Source organism: Delphinus delphis, chromosome 17, assembly GCF_949987515.2.
Source record: "Delphinus delphis chromosome 17, mDelDel1.2, whole genome shotgun sequence".
Lineage (NCBI taxonomy): Eukaryota > Metazoa > Chordata > Mammalia > Artiodactyla > Delphinidae > Delphinus > Delphinus delphis.
Genome location: NC_082699.1, coordinates 47,882,850 through 47,902,990, shown reverse-complemented (window position 1 = coordinate 47,902,990; position 20,141 = coordinate 47,882,850). Strand labels below are relative to the sequence as shown.

Below are 20,141 nucleotides of genomic sequence, written 5' to 3'. Positions count from 1 at the left end.
TTCATTGTTAATAATAGTGGATATAAATCTGTATTTTATTAATTTTCCTGAGAACTTAGGATTTTTTAGTGACTTCTTGTCAGATCTTAGAGTGTCACTTTGTTTATTTCATCAGTGGCTAACGAAAAGCCTGACTAGGAGTAGAAGTTTCAGGACTACATTTTTGTGTAGTTGCAGTATTAGTATCACACTTAATCCAGTTTCATTGCAGGAATCTCTGTGAGCCTCTTGCCCATTTTCTTGTGGTTAAGGAAACTAACACCTCCAGAAAGGCATGCAACACCTGACTGACATCCAGACCAACTGAGAAAACTAGGGTGAAGCCATATATTAAATATGGTAGTGCTTAATTTCTTTTTTGTCTTTTAGATTAAAAGGAAAAATAAATTCTACCATTTTCGTTCCATCCTCCAGAGAACTTCATCATGAACCCCAAAGGAGTACATGGGCCTTTCATCGGAGATCACTATGTTTGATACTATACCAGACACTGAGAAGGATGTACAAAATAAGAAAAAACAGTCTAGCCAAGAGATAGACAAATACATAAATGATTACAGTTACTCAGTATTATAATTAGAGGAAGTATAAAGTACTGGGCGAGCTTAGAAATTACTACAAGATGAAAAGAGCAGAGATTCCTGAGTGGCCACAGGTTATAAGAGCTGATCTCTACTTAAGCTCTGGATCCGAAGCTCTCTCACCCACTCAGTTGTTCCCACAAGTATCCCCTCTCATTAAAAAACCAAAACTCGTCTTTGATCTATTTCTTCCAAGCTATAGTCCTATTTTTTTTATTTCCCTTTTTATCAAAAATCCTAGAAATTGTTTTTATTTGCACACAGTAGTCACTAATCATATGTGCCTACTTAAAATTATATAAATTAAAAATGTAAAAAAATTTAAAATTCAGTTACTCAGTCACACAAGCCACATTTCAAGTGCTCAATAGCCACATGTTGGTTGTATGGTAGCCACATGTTGGCTACCATATTGTATTGGATAATGCAGATATAGAGCAATGCCAACACTGCTAAAAGTTCTATTGGACAGTGCTGGTCTAGACTATAACAGAATAATTAAGAACGAAGTCTCCAGATCTATACTGCCTGGATTTAAATCCCAACTTCCACCCTTAACTAGTTAAGTAAACTTGGGGAAGTTACTCCCCTTCTGCCTACTTTGATTCCCTCATCTATAAAATGAGGGTAATAGTAATTAATTCTTGCTCCATAACATTGTAAGATTTAAATGATTTACATGCAAAGTGCTTAAAACAGTGCCTAGCACATGAAAGTGCTCAATAAGTATTAGGTGTTCTAATTTTCATTCTTGAAATTATTCTCAGGGACTCTACTTCACCTCCCATTTTTGTTAACCTGCTCCAATCAGGCTTTGTCTACCATCGCAAGGCTTGTCAAGGTTTACCAAATTCCTCCATCTTGCGAAATCCAATGGTCAACTCCCAATCTTCATCTTATCTGAACTACCAGAAGCACTTGACAGAGATGATCAGCTTTCTTAAAATATTTTCTTCCTTTGGTTTCCAAGATACCATATTCTTCTTTTTCATTTTCTTTAATGGCTGCTCTCTCTCAAGTTTCCTTTAATGGACTCTCTTCCTGATATCTAAATGTTGGCATATACCAGGGCTCTGTCTTTAGTTTTCCTCTGATTTAAGTTACACAAAGTAATATTATCTAGTGCCATGGCTTTAAATATTACCTGCTGATTACTCCCAAATTACATGCTTAGCCTTGACCTAATATGGATGCATATCCAACTAACCATAGAATGACTGTCCTTAGACGTCTCATGGGCATCTCAAAATTGACATGTCTAAAATAGAATTCCTGATTCCCCATGAGGCTGAATTTGCTATTTATAGCTTACATCTATAAAATGATTTTTAAGTTCTGAAAGCATTTTCTTATACATTTAAAGTATTATCTTTATAAAAACTCTGTTAGGACAGCAGGTGTTAAATACAACTGTCAGGTGAACATTCTATGACTCAGATGTGTTGGGCAGGTTTTTTTTTTTTTTTTTTTTTTTTTTTGCGGTACGCGGGCCTCTCACTGTTGTGGCCTCTCCAGTTGCAGAGCACAGGCTCCAGACGCGCAGGCTCAGTGGCCATGGCTCACGGGCCCAGCCGCTCCGTGGCATGTGGGATCCTCCCGGATCGGGGCACGAGCCCGTGTCTCCTGCATCGGCAGGCGGACTCTCAACCACTGTGCCACCAGGGAAGCCCCTGGGCAGGTTTTCTTAAGAGGCCGTGTTTGATATCTTATATAACCCAGAGTAAGCAATAGCATCCAAGTCTCCTTATTCACCCTATGTGCTTTCTACAAGGTTGTGATGTTTAGCAAGATATATTTAAGCTTTAAAAATGGTGAGTTTCCACTCAACAGTCAAAGAAGGATACAAAATAGCCTGGGAAAAGAAGAGAGATATGACTTAGCTACTATGTGTATTAACCAACATATCTTTATAAATGGTTTCCCCTTCATCAATTATTGTTTATGTATGATTACTGATCCTACATAATCATACATAATCATAATCCAGAATAATTTCGACATTCTTTAGAAAGATACCATTTTGCTGAGTTTTCTACTCTTCAGAAGTCAAGTAAGCAGTCTTTATCTGGTCTTGAAATCCATACTGGTAAAATGATATTTACTTTTACAATGAGTATCATTTTAAGAAGTTGAAGATATTATGGTATATCATTAATTAAATGATAACTATAAATTAATTACATGCAGATCTCCATGCAAAGGCCAGAAAAATCAAAACAAAGGATCTATTGTAAGATGCAACATCATAAATCCATTCATTGTTTTAGAGAATGTTATCATATGATCAAAGAGTTTAGGTATTAAATTTGAAGATTTCAGTTTTAAACACTGTTAGAGCTTGTTACTGCATTTTTAAGAAAAGAAAACATAAAAACCTTACTTGAGACATATACACAGAAATACAGAATTTAGAAACCCACTGGAAGTTTGGAGTCCAGTAATTACAAAACAATCTCTGTTGGCTATTCTACAGTTAATCTCTGGCTTTAAAATGAGAGATATTCTGAATTCTATTGTCAATGTAGGTCGAAGCTATACGTTGTGTACGTAGGAATGCAACTGCACATTTTAAGAATGATAAAAAATTTAACAATTATAATGTTACTGAATATAAATGTAGACAACAACAAAAAGGAACACGTTATTTTCTGCTATGCTATATACATAAGAAGGGGCTATATGATATAACAAAGAACTAAACTACATTTCTTAAATCTGCTAACATCACAGTGTTTTTGACAATAAAAATCAAATCAGTGTATGGTCAACAGATCTCTATTTTTAAATAAAAATATTGTCAAAGAAAGATATATGGGATATTAATGCCAAAACTATGAAGACATGAAATTGATCATTGAGAAATATTGACCATCTTCTTCAAACATTCTATACTCTTAGCTTCTGTGACACTACTCTCTCAGAGTGTTTGTCCTTTCTTCATGATAATTTCTTCTTGGTCTTCATTGGCTCCTGTTCCTCTGTCCAATTCTAAAAGGTTAATCTTCCACAGAGCACTGCCTTCACCTACTGTTCTTTTATCTGCAGTGTTCTTCTTGGGCAGTCTCACTCATGTTCATGGTTTCAAGCAACCTCTGAACGTTATAACTCCCAGATTTATGTCTCTGGTTCTGACACGAGCTTTAGAAGAGTTTATTTAAATACGTTCTAGACATTTCTACTTGGATGTTCCATAGATATCTCAGATTCAAAGTATCCTAAATTGACACCTCTCCTTCTCCCAACCTATTCCTTCTTTTATACTTCCAATATCCATTAATAGCACCACAACCATCCATCCAGGGATGTTAAGCCAGAAATATGGGGATTACCTTAGAATCTTCTCTCCTTCACCTCCCCACATCTGACCCATGAATAAATCGGGTGACTGACTACTAATTTTGCTTGTTAACAATCCCCTGAATTTATCAACCCCTCTCTATCTTTATTATAACTGACAACTCACTTCGTTCAGGATCTTATCTCTTATCTGAAATATTGTACTATTCTGCTAATTCATCCTAAAATCCTCTTTACCAGATGCTGACTTAGGTTTACTTCTTTATTGCAGCTCCACTAGATATAAGCTCCAAGAGAAGGATCTCGTCTTGCCCATGTTTTCTTTAAAATACAGCATATGGTAGATGCTCAAAAAATATTTGTTAGATAAGTAAATGGCTGCCTGAATGGCCTACAAATTATATATTATGCGAATCTATCCATATCAATTCTCTACTGAAAACCCTTTAAAACTTCCTATCACCTACAAATTAATATGATCTATGAGACTCTCCATGACCTATCGACCTTGCCTCTAGCCACATTCAGTCCAAAATTTTTTGTTAAAATCACATCTATTTCCTATCATTCCTGTATATGTAATACTTCCATTCCTTTGTCATTACGGTTTCTATCTGGAACACCTTTCTAATTGTCCTTTACCTGGTTAGCAATCACTCTTTTTTCAGGCCTTGGATCAGGCAACATCTCCTCCAGGTATTCACTCTTGGAATTCAAACAATCCTCCTCTGAGCACTCAGCACACTTTCTATGTAATTCTAGTTTTACCACTGACATAGGATCCTGAAGCAATCTGTTGAAGTATCTATCCTCTACTAGAGTATAAGCAACTCAGGTTATAAATGATTTCTTATTCATCTGTGTTCTCCATGTGCCTGGCACATAGTAAGTGCTCAAACCCCTGAATGAATAGAATTATTTATTTCATTTAATACCACATATTCTCTAACTTGTAGTTTTATCAGTGCCTATTTTAGGTTCTTCATTTTTTAGATTAATAGACTTTTTTTAGAGCAGTTTTGGGTTTACAAATGTTTGTAAGTTTTAAAGAGAAAAATGCAATAAATAAAGTTCTAACTGCGAGAGAAAAAAACCTCTCAATTTCAAAAGGCCAACATCTATCATTTTAGCACAACACAGTTAATTATGTGTAAATGCTAGCAATTTAAAAAATCCTTTAAATATGATCTCTATGTCCATAAATTAAATTTCTAATTCTATATTAAAATGCAAAGTAACATTTTAAAACACCAAGTGAAAAATTACTCTAACATAATCACATGAAATATAGTAAGTTACAATCAGGATATAAGGAATGCCATCAAATAATTATTTCAAAATAATACTATTATATAAGGCTCAAATTCCAGAATCACTGTTACAGTTTGTAAAACCAAGGTTAGCCGGGTCCAGGAATTAACATATCCTTAAATTCTTTTGTGCTGTAGATTTATGTTCTCTGTACCAGAACCCTAGTATTCAGGCACAAATGAGATTTAATCCATTTGCCTATAATTTATTTGCTGTAAAAGAAACACCATATTATATGCTTTTGTTTGTGTGTTAAGTAGAAGATATGCTATTATTTCCAAGATACCAGGGACTTAATGCTTAATTATCAACACCCATTTGAAAAAAGCCATTGCTTTGACTCACAAATTTCTTAATTACTAACAGTGGCTTTTCTGAGTAGGAGTGTGGTATCTAATTTATTTTTGCAGATGTGATTCGAGACTGAATTTTAAAGTAGCAAAGCTTTGAGTATCTTCCCTGTCAGCAGAAAATTCCTCCATCCCTGCTGCTGGAGAATATTGCTGCTTGAAGTGTTAACAGGGAAATAAAAACTGCAGTGAGAAAATTGATACAACTGGTAAATGCTGCTTACAAACTGAAAAAGAAGTTAGGCTGTCAGCAATAAATGAAGTATATTATTCATACAAAATATGTGGCGTCATCTTCATCACGGTAACTTGCTGGGAGTGGAAATTAACTTGGCTGGTTCCAACTTGAGGAACCTAAAGAAAAGTAAATATCTCACAGATCAGAGTACCTTTACAGAGGACCAGCAACTGACAATCAGGAGGACCACAGCTTAACTCCTCTCTGAGGAGAAAAGACGTTAAGTGCATTTCAAGAACAGTAACCAAGGTTCACTGAGAAGCAGGTTCACTGATCACTGAAAAACAAAGTCATTGTTATATTTTCGGAAAAGTTAACTAGTTTAAAATATGCCCCTTTTCTTCTGGAACATGTCATCATCTACACATTACTGAGACAGAATAAATAAGAGAAAAGAGTATGTGTTTTAATTAATTACAACTCAATTAGGAAGTCAAAAGAGTAACATAAAAATGCCTACCCGTTTGGCTGAGCTGAGAAGCACTGCGGCTTTTCCGGGAGAGACCAACAATAGCTACCATTTTGGCCCCAATGCTAGAGCGCCGCTTTTTGCTGCTGGTGCCCAAGGCGCCCACTGCAGTGTCAGACTGGCTGCCATCATTCTTCTCCAGCGAGCACATGTCTCCGCTGATGCTGGTGCTTTTAGTCATGTTCTTCCCTGAGATGCCCATTTGTCTGCTTTGCATTTTGGATGTAAAGACACTGTAGGCCGATGGATCATTAAAAGTGAGGACAAGAGTAAAAAGGAAAAGACAGAAAAGGTATTTTAGATGAAATATCTGGAGTATAATTCAATTATATCATTAGTGGGACATATTTTAGGACTCAAAAATTTTCAAATACCATGGTCTTGAATGGGTTTTACTATTCAGGGCCAACCTTAACGTAACTATCCAAGATCAGATGTGATTTCCTTTCTGCTTTCAAAGAAGGCACAGGTTTGCGTGGTCACAGGAAAAAAATATTTGCGAAAAACCAGTGGGCTCATTTAAGAGAATATGCTGTCCTGCAAGAGCAATACACTTTGAGGCAGCCATATAACATATGAAAGAAGTTTCCAAAGCATTCTTCTCGAATTTGCTTTACTATAGCTTTCAAAGAGAAATTTGATGAGTGGGGAAATTTTACAAAAAATGGCAAAAATTACAGCTTCTATTGCCAAGAGTGGCTCTTTCAGTTTTCTCATTTTATTAATAAGATTTTTCTAACAGCTGTTAAATTTTCTAACAGGGATTGATGTTTTCATTAGTTTTGAATTAAAAATAATTTATTTCACTTTACACTTTCATATACTGATATAAGTTTATATTCCAAAAATGAAGAAAAGATTTTCCTCTTGCATTCATTTGAAAGAAAGAAACATTACCAGTTTTCTAGACAATATGGTCAGAAGGCAATAATCTTTTAAACATTTTAAAATGTTTAAAATATTTTTTCCCCTCTATCCTAGAGTAAAACCTACTGAAAGGTTAGGACCAGGGATCAAACCTGGGCCCCCGGCAGTGGAAGCATGGAGTCCTAACCACTGGACCACCAGGGAATTCTCAACACATGTTACCTTTATTAACCTATGTTCGTTTCCTCCAAGTATTTAAGAGGGAAAAGACTCAGTATGAAATTTTTTAAAAAGACAGTAAATTGTACTGTTCACATTACTTCACATTAGTTTTAAGAAGAAATGAGGCATAAATAAACAAGAGAGAAAGAGAGGAGACAGTGTATAACACTTCTACAATGCCCCAAATCAATCATTTCCAAGCTTGTTTAATTTTGCTATTCTTCAATAAGCAACTATAGAGTAAAGTAGAAAGAGTTTTGGAGGCAACAGATGGGGGCTTAAATCCCAGATTTGCTGCTACTTAACTGACTTTCTTTAGAAACGTTAATTGCTCTACTTGACCCTCAGGTTCCTCATTTATAAGAGAATATCTTATTGTACTTTCTTATATTAAAGAATAGGGATAATATGTCTAAAGTAAAAATTCAGTAAATAAAAATTAATATTAGGGAATATAGACAATAGATAAAATAAGGTTAAAGCCCTTCAACATGTATTATATATGTAAATACTTAACAGCATCAATAGAAGTGATATTTATAATTATAAATTTTAAAACTTCTGAGATTCAAATGTCTAAACTGGTTTTTCATATAGCCAGCACTATGTAATGGAGAGTGGACTATACTGGGAGCCAGGAAATCTGGGTTTGATCTTTGGCTTTACTGACTGATCTTGGGAGAGTTGTTTTCCTTTCTGGAACTTAACTTCCTCATTTAATAAATGAAAGAACCTAAGTAAAGCACTAAGCGGAATGGGAAACACATAAGAGCTCCCAAAATTATTCTCTTCCTCCTTCTCCTTATTATTATCACCACCACCAGCACCATCATCACCCATTAAGCATCCATTAAACATGCTGAACTGGAATATCTATAAGGTCCCTTTTAACTACGAAACATTTTGCTCCCCAAGTATCTCTTGTTTCATGGATTCTGGGCAAATGAACATAAAAATGCAACATATGACTTTTATGGTATGCTATCGTCAGAAAAGGCATGGCATAGTCTAGGAAAGTCAAAGTTTAGTTGAGACTAAGACTTTCAAAATAATATGTTCCATAGTCTCAATAACTAGTACTCCTGTCATGTAGGAATTTTTACCCCAAACATACTTTTCTAAAAGAACCTCCTAATCTACTGCCTACCAAGGAAGTCAAAGATAGACTCTCAAAATATTGTACCTTGTGATTTTTGCATTTTAATTCTCATGGTTGGATATAAGGGCATAAAGAACTTGGCCAAAATTAAGCAGGATATAATAAAATACTAACTGAATGGATAAATCAGATTATAGATAAGTATTTTAATGACCATTTGGTTTTAAAGAAGTATACTTCTCTTCAACCTAACAACTTTGATAATGCATTATCTACAAAAAAGGTTACTAAGTTTTGTAAAATGGTTCTACTTCTCATCTCCTTGAAGCTTAGAGATCACCAGGGATGAGTTTACGAGTAGTTGCTCTCCAGTGCTGTGTTTTGAAGAGAGGGAGACTGAGGCTAGGCTATCACTACTGGTTTCCTTTACTTTCCTCACTTGGACATCACCTAAAACTATAAGCAAACAATACTGCAAGCAAACAAGCTATCAGCCAACATTTTAATAGTTTTGTGACTCTTTATTTAAGGAATACTTTGTAGTAAAGAATCTGTAAACATGGGCGATCATTTGGAATGCTTAGTGTAGTTAAGAAAGCACAGACCCATTCATTACATTATCAATTACTTTAAAAGAGAAATTTTGTAAGGGTCTGGTAATATGGTAACTTTCCAATACTGCTGGTGGTAGTACCAATGACAGATTTCTGAAGGGCAATATGGCAATATGTATCAAAAGCATTTAAAAAACATGCCTACCCTTTAACCTATCAATACTACTTTTAGGACTTATCCTAAGGGAAAACGGCAACGTTCATAGATTTAGCAAGAATGGTATTTACTGCAGAACTGATTACAATAGTAAAACACATACATACACATGGTAAAACTCCATAAGTGTCCAACAGTAGAGGGTGTTTAAATAAGTTATGTTCATCAATAAAATAGAATGTACCTTTGAAAATGCTGTTGTAAATAAATATTTATTGACGTAAAATATGTTCTTGATATGGGAGAAAGGGTAAGAGGAAGCAGGTATCTGCAACTTAGCTTTGGCTGGCACACATACCAAATAGGGATTTACCCTACTACTAGGGGACACAGGTAAATTCAAATCCCAGAGTGACACACTGTCACAAACAAACAAACGAAAAGAAATTCATATACAAAGAAATGAACATCTCTTGATAAACTGGGTAGTTCAGGAAACCTGGATTCATAGATGATCTACTAGTTATCTGCACAAGCGGGGAATTAAGGGAATATAAAGAAAAATAAAATATGTTCAGGATGTTTATGTTCTTTGGGAAAAAAAGTGTCATAGCAAGAAATCTAAAGGATGTACTGTGAACAGCATGCTAAAAGTAAATAGTTTTAATTTTCTCTGGTTGGTAGTTATGCTTTTTATTTCTATTTTGTTTTTTCCAAAATGAACATAAAAGGTATTGGTAACAAGAAAAAAATTAAAACAATCAGACAAATGAAAAGAGCAATCAAGGACGAAAACAGGCCAAATAATTCAATTTGCATAGTTCATTCCATGGGCTAAATGTGTACCATGGCTTTCAAGCTAATTCTAAGAGATTACTACACAATAATACTGGGCATTGATATAGGATGCTCAATTCCAGAAAGAAACACAGTGTTTCCACATTTCTAAATATTGTTTTATGCATGTTTTCTAATTTTTGGCATTAGAAAAATAATGAAGAACTTTATATATTTAGTATTCTTGAAATGTGTAAAATTGCCAATACAAGTGATTTATTTTATGACATGATTGTAGTTGTTGAAAGTTGTACCCCAAAATATTTTTTAAAGGGCAAATCTAGTATCACCTATCATTGGGAGAAAGGTAATGAAAGGCAGGTAAAATATTTGTAAATATTCTCCAAAGACTTAAATAGCATATTTACGGGATTATAGGAGCTATGTGATTAAGCTAAATGAAGTTTATAGGCCAAAAGTATTTTTAATAGGTTTGAATGAATAGAACTGAGTAGTCTAGCTGTTAAGATAAACAGCAAACACAGGACAAACTCTGAGTTTGTGAGAGTATGAGCATAAGAGTAACACTGTAAATAAAATATACAGTCATGAAAAAATATTTCATCTTATTGAGAGCTGGGAAGGTGGTTACGAGAGAACCTGCCCAAGGAATTAGAGACTAGAGTGACACAGAATTTTATGAATAAAGTATAGAGGGCCCAGCAGCTCATACAATGGAGTATGAGAACTGCAGCACAGGGGCAGAAAAGACACTTGAGTAGGACTATTTATAACATCTTAGGCTAGTAAGTGGTGCTAGAGAGGGCTTAGAGGGCTTAAAAGTTAGAAGACAATAGGAATAATGACAGAGGAGGAAAAAACCCAGTGAGACTGGCCAAGTTCCCAAACATTATGCCACCTTGAAAGACTTAATTCCCTTTCCTTCCCATTCCTGTGTTTCTGGAGGCAGATGCCAAGAGCTCACTGAATACCTATCACTATGATCACTCAGATTCGATTGCACCAGTTGCCAGCATTGAGTGGAGGTCTGGATTTCGAGTGCGATTCCTTGAATTCTGGCATATTCCTTATGGGAGGGGGGAAGGGAGGGTAACAAACCCTGCTCCCATCTAAAGTTCACCTCACTAAACATTTTCTCTACATTAAATGTTATTTCTTTCCTAAAATGTGGAGTTTGAAATTATTATGATTCTATATTACAATTTAATAAGCTATATTTCCATTTACTCAAATGACCATCTACAGGTTTCGGCTAGTAAAGTAGTAACCATTTATTCAAATGTTTATTGAATATATATCCCCACAAATATAGGGATACAAAAATGGTATGACACAGTCCCTTTTAATTAATGTACTGGCAAATATATCAGCATGTAAAATGCAAATATAGCTGCATAAGAATGTGGTTTTAGCTTATAACTGAAATTCCAATGACCAGCTCTAACGTCAAGAAACCCTAATTAAGTTAAACATTCAAGAAAACATCTCTCTCTGAAGAGTATATAAAAACTGAGTTTCTCATGCTAATTCTTTGATTGCCGGAGATGACACGAATTTAAAATTTAGTATTTTTAACATTACTGCAGGTACTGTATATAAATGCATTCTATTAACATACTATAATGTATTATTATAGTATCTAAATGTGTTGGAGGGTATGTGCGTGTATGTCTATGTAACAAAGTTGATGTCCAGAGTTAGGGAAGAATATTTAGCTAATCAATAAATTATTTTTTGTCAAAAACATCTGCCTTGATTATAGTTATTAGTAATGAAACTGTTTAAATGTTCCTTAGTCTTGGGTCTCATGATAGGAAGCAGCGCTTTGCTGGTTACAGAGCAGGTCACTGCACACTTAGGATAGTTTAAGGAGCACCAAGAAGGCCGGTCATCTCCAAAACTCCTTTCCCAACAGCTGGCTAATGCCTAAAATGCCACTATATTAAAGATTTCTTTAAGAAAAAAAGCTATTTCTTATTTTTAGGTTTGCTCCCTTTTAACATTTTGCTCCCTTTAACGATCAACTCCCAGGATTTGATCGTTCATTTAAAAGATATTTGCTTTGTACCTACTATGTGTCAGGCACTGTTCTTGGAGTTAGATATACAACAGAGAAAAAAAGAGAATGTCCCTGCCTTCATGGAGCTTTCCCTCCTATTGTTGTAGGGAAAGACAATAATTAAGTAAATAAATGCAACTTCAGATAGTGATAAGTGATCTGAAGAAAATAAGATAGAATACAGTGGTAACAAGGGACAGGAAGTGGGGGAGGGACAATATTAAATGGGGTGGTCAAGGAAGGCCTCTGGGCAGAGGAGACAATTGAGCTGAGTATTGAATGATGAAGCCAGTCACGCTGAGAAGAGTATTCGAAACTGAAAGGGGGGCAGCTGCACACACCAAGGGGTAGAAGGAAGCTTGGCTGTTGGAGGAAATTTATAAAACCAGTGTTAACTGAATGGGGTGAAGGTGAGGATACTAATATAAGGGGAGGTCAAGACAGGATAAAGCCTGAATGTGTTGGAATAAATACATGTCCAGTACTGCTTACCCTTATTTAACTGCCTATTCGGATACTATAGCAGAGCGGCCCTAAGTCTGAGAACATTGCAGAGTTGGTTGCACCAAGAGCCCTGGGATCCAGCCCAATATTTTACCTCTAAATATATCATTAATGGACATTTTGGAGACAACATAATTACCTTCTTTAAACAGTGACAAATTTATAAAGGCTAGATCATTAAAGGAATAAGAAGATTGCTTTAGTAATTGAGCATTCATAAATCCATTTAAACTCTTAGGTCTACCTATCTATCTATCTATCTACCTATCTATCTATCCATCTATCTACCTACCTACCTACCTATCTATCTTTATTATCTCTTGAATTTATAAGTTCTCCATCAAATCATTGAATAACAGATCCCATCCCTGCCATGAGTTTGAAGAAACTTACTTTAAGGAAAAATTTTAAACTTTATAGATCAAAAGTGTATGTTTCTCTCTCTGCCTATCACACAGTGATTGGGTTTTTGACTTGTTGAGACAAATGAAATGTTAGTGGAAGTGAGTCCTAGCACTTCTGCGGAGAAGCATTTAATCGGTGGTGTTCAACCCCAACTTCTCTTTCCCTCTGCCCCTGGGACTGTGAAAGACAGGGCCTCTATCAGACTAAGCCCCTGAGTGACTATAATGGACAGAAATGAACTTTTGTTGATTAAGAATTAATTCTTAATTGATTGATTAGTTGATTAAGAATTAGTTGATTAGTTGAATCAATTAGTTGATTAAGAATTAATCAACTTTTGTTGATTAAGAATTCAGGGTTGTTTATCACAGCAGCACACTTTAATATGTCTTGAGTAACAAAGTCAGGAGAGACTGGCTATGGAAAAATCAATTAGGAGTTTATAGCAATAATACTGGGAAAGTAAATAAGAACTTAGGCTGCTGTACTGCTATTACTAATAGAAAGCAAAGATTAGTGTAAAAGTTATCTGGAAGGAAACTTCTATACAGCTTAGCATCTGGACCTGGGAATAAGATATAATCATAGTTCAAATTAGTAAGCATTTACCATATTCCAGAGGCTATTTCAAGTGCTTTATATGAATTAACTCATGTAATCCTCACAACAACTCTTAAAGAAAACTGAGATCCTTAGAGAGTATAGTGTTTGCACAGGTGGTACTGATTTAGGAAATGATCAACACCAGAATCAGTGGAATTTCCTGATGGAAAGGCTGAGTAAGAGGAGGCTGTCCACTCAGGCCAAGTGTTCAAGGGAATAGTCAGGGCTCGACAGATGGAGTCAGTAAGTATTTGTTGAACAGGAGAGGACAGATGAAGCTAGGATGGCCTAAGTAGGCAAGCCAAGAGTGTAAAGAGAGAGAAATGAAAAAGGTTGAGAAGACAGTCCAAGAAATACTTATATTTTAAGATTAGGAAAAAGAAGAGTGACTGAGGTGAATAGAGATGCATTCTCAGAAATAAGAAAAATAGAATAGGGTTAAATTCCACAGAAGACAAGAGAAGAACGAGGTTCAAGAAAGTTGAACCTTTCAAATGATGCAGAGTTAATTAGCAGGAACATTTAAGAAAAGCTATGGATTTAGAGGTTTAGAGGGCACAATTTACCTTTAAGAAAGCAGCTACTGAAATAGAGAAATTCCTATTGAAATAGAGAAATTCCTTCAAGATGGAGAAAACGTTTTTTAAAAACTCAAGTGAAAGAGTTTGATTTAAAACATTAAATTTTTATGCTGTGAGGAATTTTATTAAAGGGGAATAGAAGGAACCCATCTGTATATCTGTTTAATAAAACTGTCTTATCACAATTTCTAGATCCAAAACTACACGGGTAATGGTTTACCAGAAAAGTTTCTTTTACTCATTGGTCCTCCTTTTCCTAACTTAGCAAATGAGGAGGTTAAAGATCATTGTTAAGGTACTTTTAACCTCCAAATTTTTATGACTATAATACCCCTGTTAATGTGGTTTTAAAAATTAATCTCTTTGAAATTTTAAGGTTTCTCCCATTGCGGAGCACAGGCTCCAGACGCGCAGGCTCAGCGGCCACGGCTCATGGGCCCAGCCGCTCCGCGGCATGTGGGATCTTCCCCAACCGGGGCACGAATCCGTGTCCCCTGCATCGGCAGGCGGACTCTCAACCACTGCGCCACCATGGAAGTCCTCTTTTTCTTTTTAATTCAGCTTTGCCTATTGTTCCCCACGATTTCCCTTGATATATGTATTTTAAGCAATAACATGTCTCCCTTCACAAGTTTCCAGAATTCCATAATTCTAACCCATCAATTCAATGTGTGTATAATCTCCCTAAATTTTTCTATTGTTTCACCTGTACTTTTCAACTAACCTCACTATTTCTATATGTAAATATTTTAGGCAGAAATAGACTTTCCTCTAATTCATTTTCATGTCAGCTTTTCTGATTTTACCACATGATTACATAGTACTTTCAATAACATGAAAAAGTACATGACAAATTATCAGAAGGTATGTTCACTGGCCTATTACTTCAAGGATCAGTTTACACTTTTCACCATTCTTACTAATATCAAAGGAACACTAATTGTTAAAATTTGGTGGGAAAAAAACCCCCAAAAACTGAGAACTTGATTTATTCTTGCTAATCATCCAGCTCTATAATCAGAGTACCAAGTTTTGTAGAGTATTTAACAAATAATGAATATTCTGCACTATTGAAATGATTACACTACATAAAAATTCACATTATGCTGCTAAAAATAACACTGAAAGCTAAACTATGATATGGAAATATTATTGGACTGTAACTTTAACCTAAATAAAACCACTACATGTTGAGTTTCAAAATGTATAAATGGCTATAGATTAAGGATATTAATTCCTCAGACTCTAAAGTACAAAGTACATTAGTTCCATATTTTGAAAAATAGTGGATACTCAGATTTTTTTTCAAAAACTTGATTACAAATCAAATCCAAGTTAAAAAAAATCTCTACTTTGCGTAATCACATTGCATCATTTGTAATCACATTGCATCAAACACACTTTAAACTTATAAATCTTGATTAAATTTAATTATTGTCTATAAAACTCCCATATCTAATTAAAATCAATCTTTCAAATTCATATAGAAGGATCTACCAGAATTTCTGGAGTCCCAAAGGATTAACAAAACCAAAAACTCGTTCTAGAATTTTTTTCAAGAGGCCAAATATATATTATCCATACATTATTCCTTTATATTTAGAAACAAGGTTGCTTTATTGAAGTTGTCAATGTTTTCCTTATACTTGCCTGACAATAACTGAGCAAAAAGGAGTTGTTTCTTGCCCTTTTATCTTTCTTAGCATGTGTGGGAGTCAGGTAAAATAATTTGTAGAGAACCACAAATAACTTCCATTGTTCCAAGTTCTTAGAATTTGTGGCATCATGTCACCTGACACATTATTCTTTTAGTGAGCTTTGCATTATTGCTATAGTAAAGCCTTTGTTATCAGAAAAGATAGCGATTTTTACCATCTGTCCTCTTTAACAGATAGCAGGGCTCAGGAGACTGGGCCATAGGATGTGGAACTGTCAATGAAGAAGAGCACATTGTGCTTTCTGAGACAGTGTTGTTATCAGTTACCAGGTCCTTGTTTGCTCGGGAGAAAATGAGGGTTCTGGGCTTAGAGATAAAAAGCCAAGAAGGAGCTCTTTCATCAATAGCACATACTGACAGGCCAATGATTACAGATATTTAAAAATATCTAAACAACAAAGCTCCAAGTGAAAATTTTTTGTATTTCTTAATTCAATTTTAGTGGGTATTAAAAAATTAATGTCTAAAAGTGTGTGTGTCAAAAATAAACTCAAAAATGGATTAAAGACCTAAATGTAAGGCCAGACACTATCAAACTCTTAAGGAAAACATAGGCAGAACACTCTATGACATAAATCACAGCAAGATCCTTTTTGACCCACCTCCTAGAGAAATGGAAAGAAAAACAAAAATAAACAAATGGGACCTAATGAAACTTCAAAGCTTTTGCACAGCAAAGGAAACCATAAACAAGAGGAAAAGACAACCTTCAGAATGGGAGAAAATACTTGCAAATGAAGCAACTGACAAAGGATTAACCTCCAAAATTTAAAAGCAGCCCATGCAGGTCAATATCAAAAAAACAAACAACCCAATCCAAAAGTGGGCAGAAGACCTAAATAGACATTTCTCCAAAGAAGATATACAGATTGCCAAGAAACACATGAAAGAATGCTCAACATCATTAATCATTAGAGAAATGCAAATCAAAACTACAATGAGATATCATCTCACACCGGTCAGAATAGCCATCATCAAAAAATCTACAAACAATAAATGCTGGAGAGGGTGTGGAGAAAAGGGAACCCTCATACACTGTTGGTGGAAATGTAAATTGATACAGCCACTATGGAGAACAGTATGGAGGTTCCTTAAAAACTACAAATAGAACTACCATATGACCCAGCAATCCCACTACTGGGCATATACCCTGAGAAAACCATAATTCAAAAAGACTCATGTACCACAATGTTCACTGCAGCTCTATTTACAATAGCCAGGACATGGAAGTAACCTAAGTGTCCATCGACAGATGAATGGATAAAGAAGATGTGGCACATATATACAATGGAATATTACTCAGCCATAAAAGGGAACGAAATTGAGTTATTTGTAGTGAGGTGGATGGACCCAGAGTCTGTCATACCAAATGAAGTCAGAAAGAGAAAAACAAATACTGTATGCTAACACATATATATGAAATCTAAAAAAAAAAAACATGAAGAACCTAGGGGCAAGACGGGAATAAAGACACAGACCTACTAGAAAATGGACTTGAGGACACGGGGAGGGGTAAGGGTAAGCTGGGACGAAGTGAGAGAGTGGCACGGACATATATACACTACCAAATGTAAAATAGATAGCTAGTGGGAAGCATTCGCATAGCACAGAGAGATCAGCTCCTTGCTTTGTGACCAGCTAGAAGGGTGGGATAGGGAGGGTGGGAGGGAGGGAGATGCAAGAGGGAAGAGATATGGGGATATATATATATATGTATAACTGATTCCTTCGTTATAAAGCAGAAAGTAACACACCATTGTAAAGCAATTATACTCCAATAAAAACGTTTAAAAAAAAGCGTGCGTGCGTGCGTGTGCATGCACGTGTATGTGTACTGATTATATTTTTTATTTTCAAGATATTATGATGTTTTGCCAATTTAAAAACCTTCCTGGCTGGGGAGAGATCACCCCTTCAGGTGCAAGCCAATTCTTAGAGACAGTAAAGGGCTCAGCCTGGAGCATGCCTTTGATATGCAAATTAGCCAAATCCAGAGACAAACCTCTTCTATCTGGCCCATTTACACCCAAACAATATTTCCCTGCCCTAAATCATTCCAGGGCCTGGTACAAAGCAACTAGAGACCACCCCTATAACCCAAAGCCCAGCCTGCAGAAATTATTCAAACTAGCTAATTTTCAACTGTTTACTCTGCCCTAGCTTGTTTTTTTTTTGCCCCCCCAATAAAGGTCTGTCCTTGACTTTTCTCTCACTCCTGCCCCTTCTGCCTCCTGACCTACCCTGCTGCTTTCCCACATGGCTCTGCTTGGAGTGGCATGCCTCCTGTTTCTTGGGACAAAGTTTATTATAAACTTTGTTTTCCTGAGCCCCTTCTGTGTCTCCTCTTGTGGCCATATCTGTCCGACCATCACAGGCCCAGTAAAATAACAATACTTCTTGTCAAGAACCACGGTTACTGGTATTCAGTATTACTGAATACTGGTAATTTCTCTTTGATTAAATGCAGTGTTGATAAACCGAATGTCTTCAAATTCCCGACATTATCTCTTTGTTCACCCTAAGGAAAATGTTATTATTCTCTCATGTAAAAATGTGCAAATACATCATTTAATTTAGTATATTTGCTTAGCTTGTATTTATGCATGTAGATAATGTTCCAGTCATCATTAACCAAGTATAAGCTTGCTTTACATGTCACTCAGAAATCATCAAGAACAGAAAGATTATAATCTCCTTCACTGATTACAATGACAGTAATATGACAAGATGTCCTTGGGTCATATATACTGAATCTTCCTTGGAACCATTTAGAGGAAAGCCTTCAGCTTCTTAGAAATCTAAACTTATTTTTTCCCTTTAGATTCCAAGTCAATCAGTTCTACAAAGATTGTGAATTTCTGTTCTGGAACCATGTTTCGGTACACACAATGCTAGTCTTTTAAGGTTAGAAAATCCACTGGAATTGGGGCTAACATAGAGAAGTTAGGTGGACATTTTTTAGTTTAGTGCATGGTTTTTGAAGTTTTTCTACAATTATTATAAAACTGAAAGACAAAGAATAACATGGTAAAACCATGCAGTGTAAAAAAAAAAAGAAGCATTACTAAATTTTTCTGAGCTAAAGTATGCTTTCTTTAATATTTAGAATTTCTGATATAAATGTGAGGTATTAAGTATTGCATCTTTGCCCTCATTAAACAAACAAAGCAAAATATACAGTGTGAATGTCAAGAATAAATCTATGCTTCTCTAAGTGTCAGTATTTTATACACTTTCTTCAGTTGGAGTAATCAACAAAATGATTTTTTAGGTGTTTTACATTTTGCTTGCCAAAAAATAAGGTATTTTAAGAGAGTTACTGTTCAACATGCTTCAAAGAAAAGCAAATTAGATTTGAAATGGGCCTAATTCTTCATATTGGGGTAAGGAGGTAGTTCTACTTTTCAGGTTCTCTTAAGCTTAGGTCATGGTCCCTCAAAGGAAAAGTTTTATATTTGATTCTTAGGTAGATATGTACTTCAACAATATCAGTGATTTATTCAAGGCAACAAAATGTGGCAATTTCATTAAGAGGTGAAATGTAAGTTTAGGTTCACAGTCAGTCAGACATGGGTTTCTATCCTATTTCTATCATTTAATAGTTCATGACTTTGAGCATACTTCTTAACCTGTTCTGAACTTTAGTCTTCTCACCTTTTTATTATATACCTTTCCACTTGAAGCTGTATGGGGCAAGAACTTTATCTCTTTTGTCCACTGCTAGAGTCCAGGTTTTAAAATAATGCCCGGGGTCTCCACTGTAACCTGGGCACATTTGTGGCAAAAGTGCTCAAATGAAACACTAAAGTATTATTTTCTCAAGTGTGTGTTGAAAACTAACAACAAAAATTAATTCAAGGATATTATTACCTCCACTGTACTTAGCTACTTTATGAAACGAATACACTTTCATTTTCAAATGAACTTTGAGAAGCCAAAGCCTAGAAAATAACGTAGATAATATCTATTGACCAAAATGAAATAATAAAGATAAATAGAATTTAAGCAATTTGTAAATGTCGTGTTTCAAACATACTTCTGCAGTTTATTTATTGGCTACTTCTGCTTTCATGGATATTTATCTAGTATTAAGTTCTTTTCTTTAATGAACATAACCTGCCACTTCAACTCATGTTTGAATGAGTGAATAATGAATTGCACGCACAAATGAGAATACAAAGTATTTTTTTTCACCTTGACATTTCTTACAGTATTCAGTTATAAGCATATATATACGTATATATATATATTTATATATACATATATAAATATATATATTTATATATACATATATAAAAACAGATGTGTTTATATTATATTTCATGTTAC

The 20,141-nt window shown here is 35.1% G+C and overlaps 1 protein-coding gene across 11 annotated transcripts in view; it reads right to left on the bottom strand.

The window, feature by feature from the left end:
• Positions 1 to 20,141, bottom strand: part of RIMS2 (regulating synaptic membrane exocytosis 2) — a 609,946-nt gene that overhangs the window by 69,981 nt on the left and 519,824 nt on the right. For 4 of the 11 annotated variants that reach the window (XM_059995029.1, XM_059995038.1, XM_059995039.1 and 1 more), the window contains one exon: positions 6,238 to 6,479. The exons of the other annotated variants lie outside the window; for them this stretch is intronic. In XM_059995029.1, the coding sequence (XP_059851012.1) occupies positions 6,238 to 6,479 (242 nt within the window). The remainder of the gene's footprint in view (positions 1 to 6,237; positions 6,480 to 20,141) is intronic. 11 annotated transcript variants of the gene reach the window in all.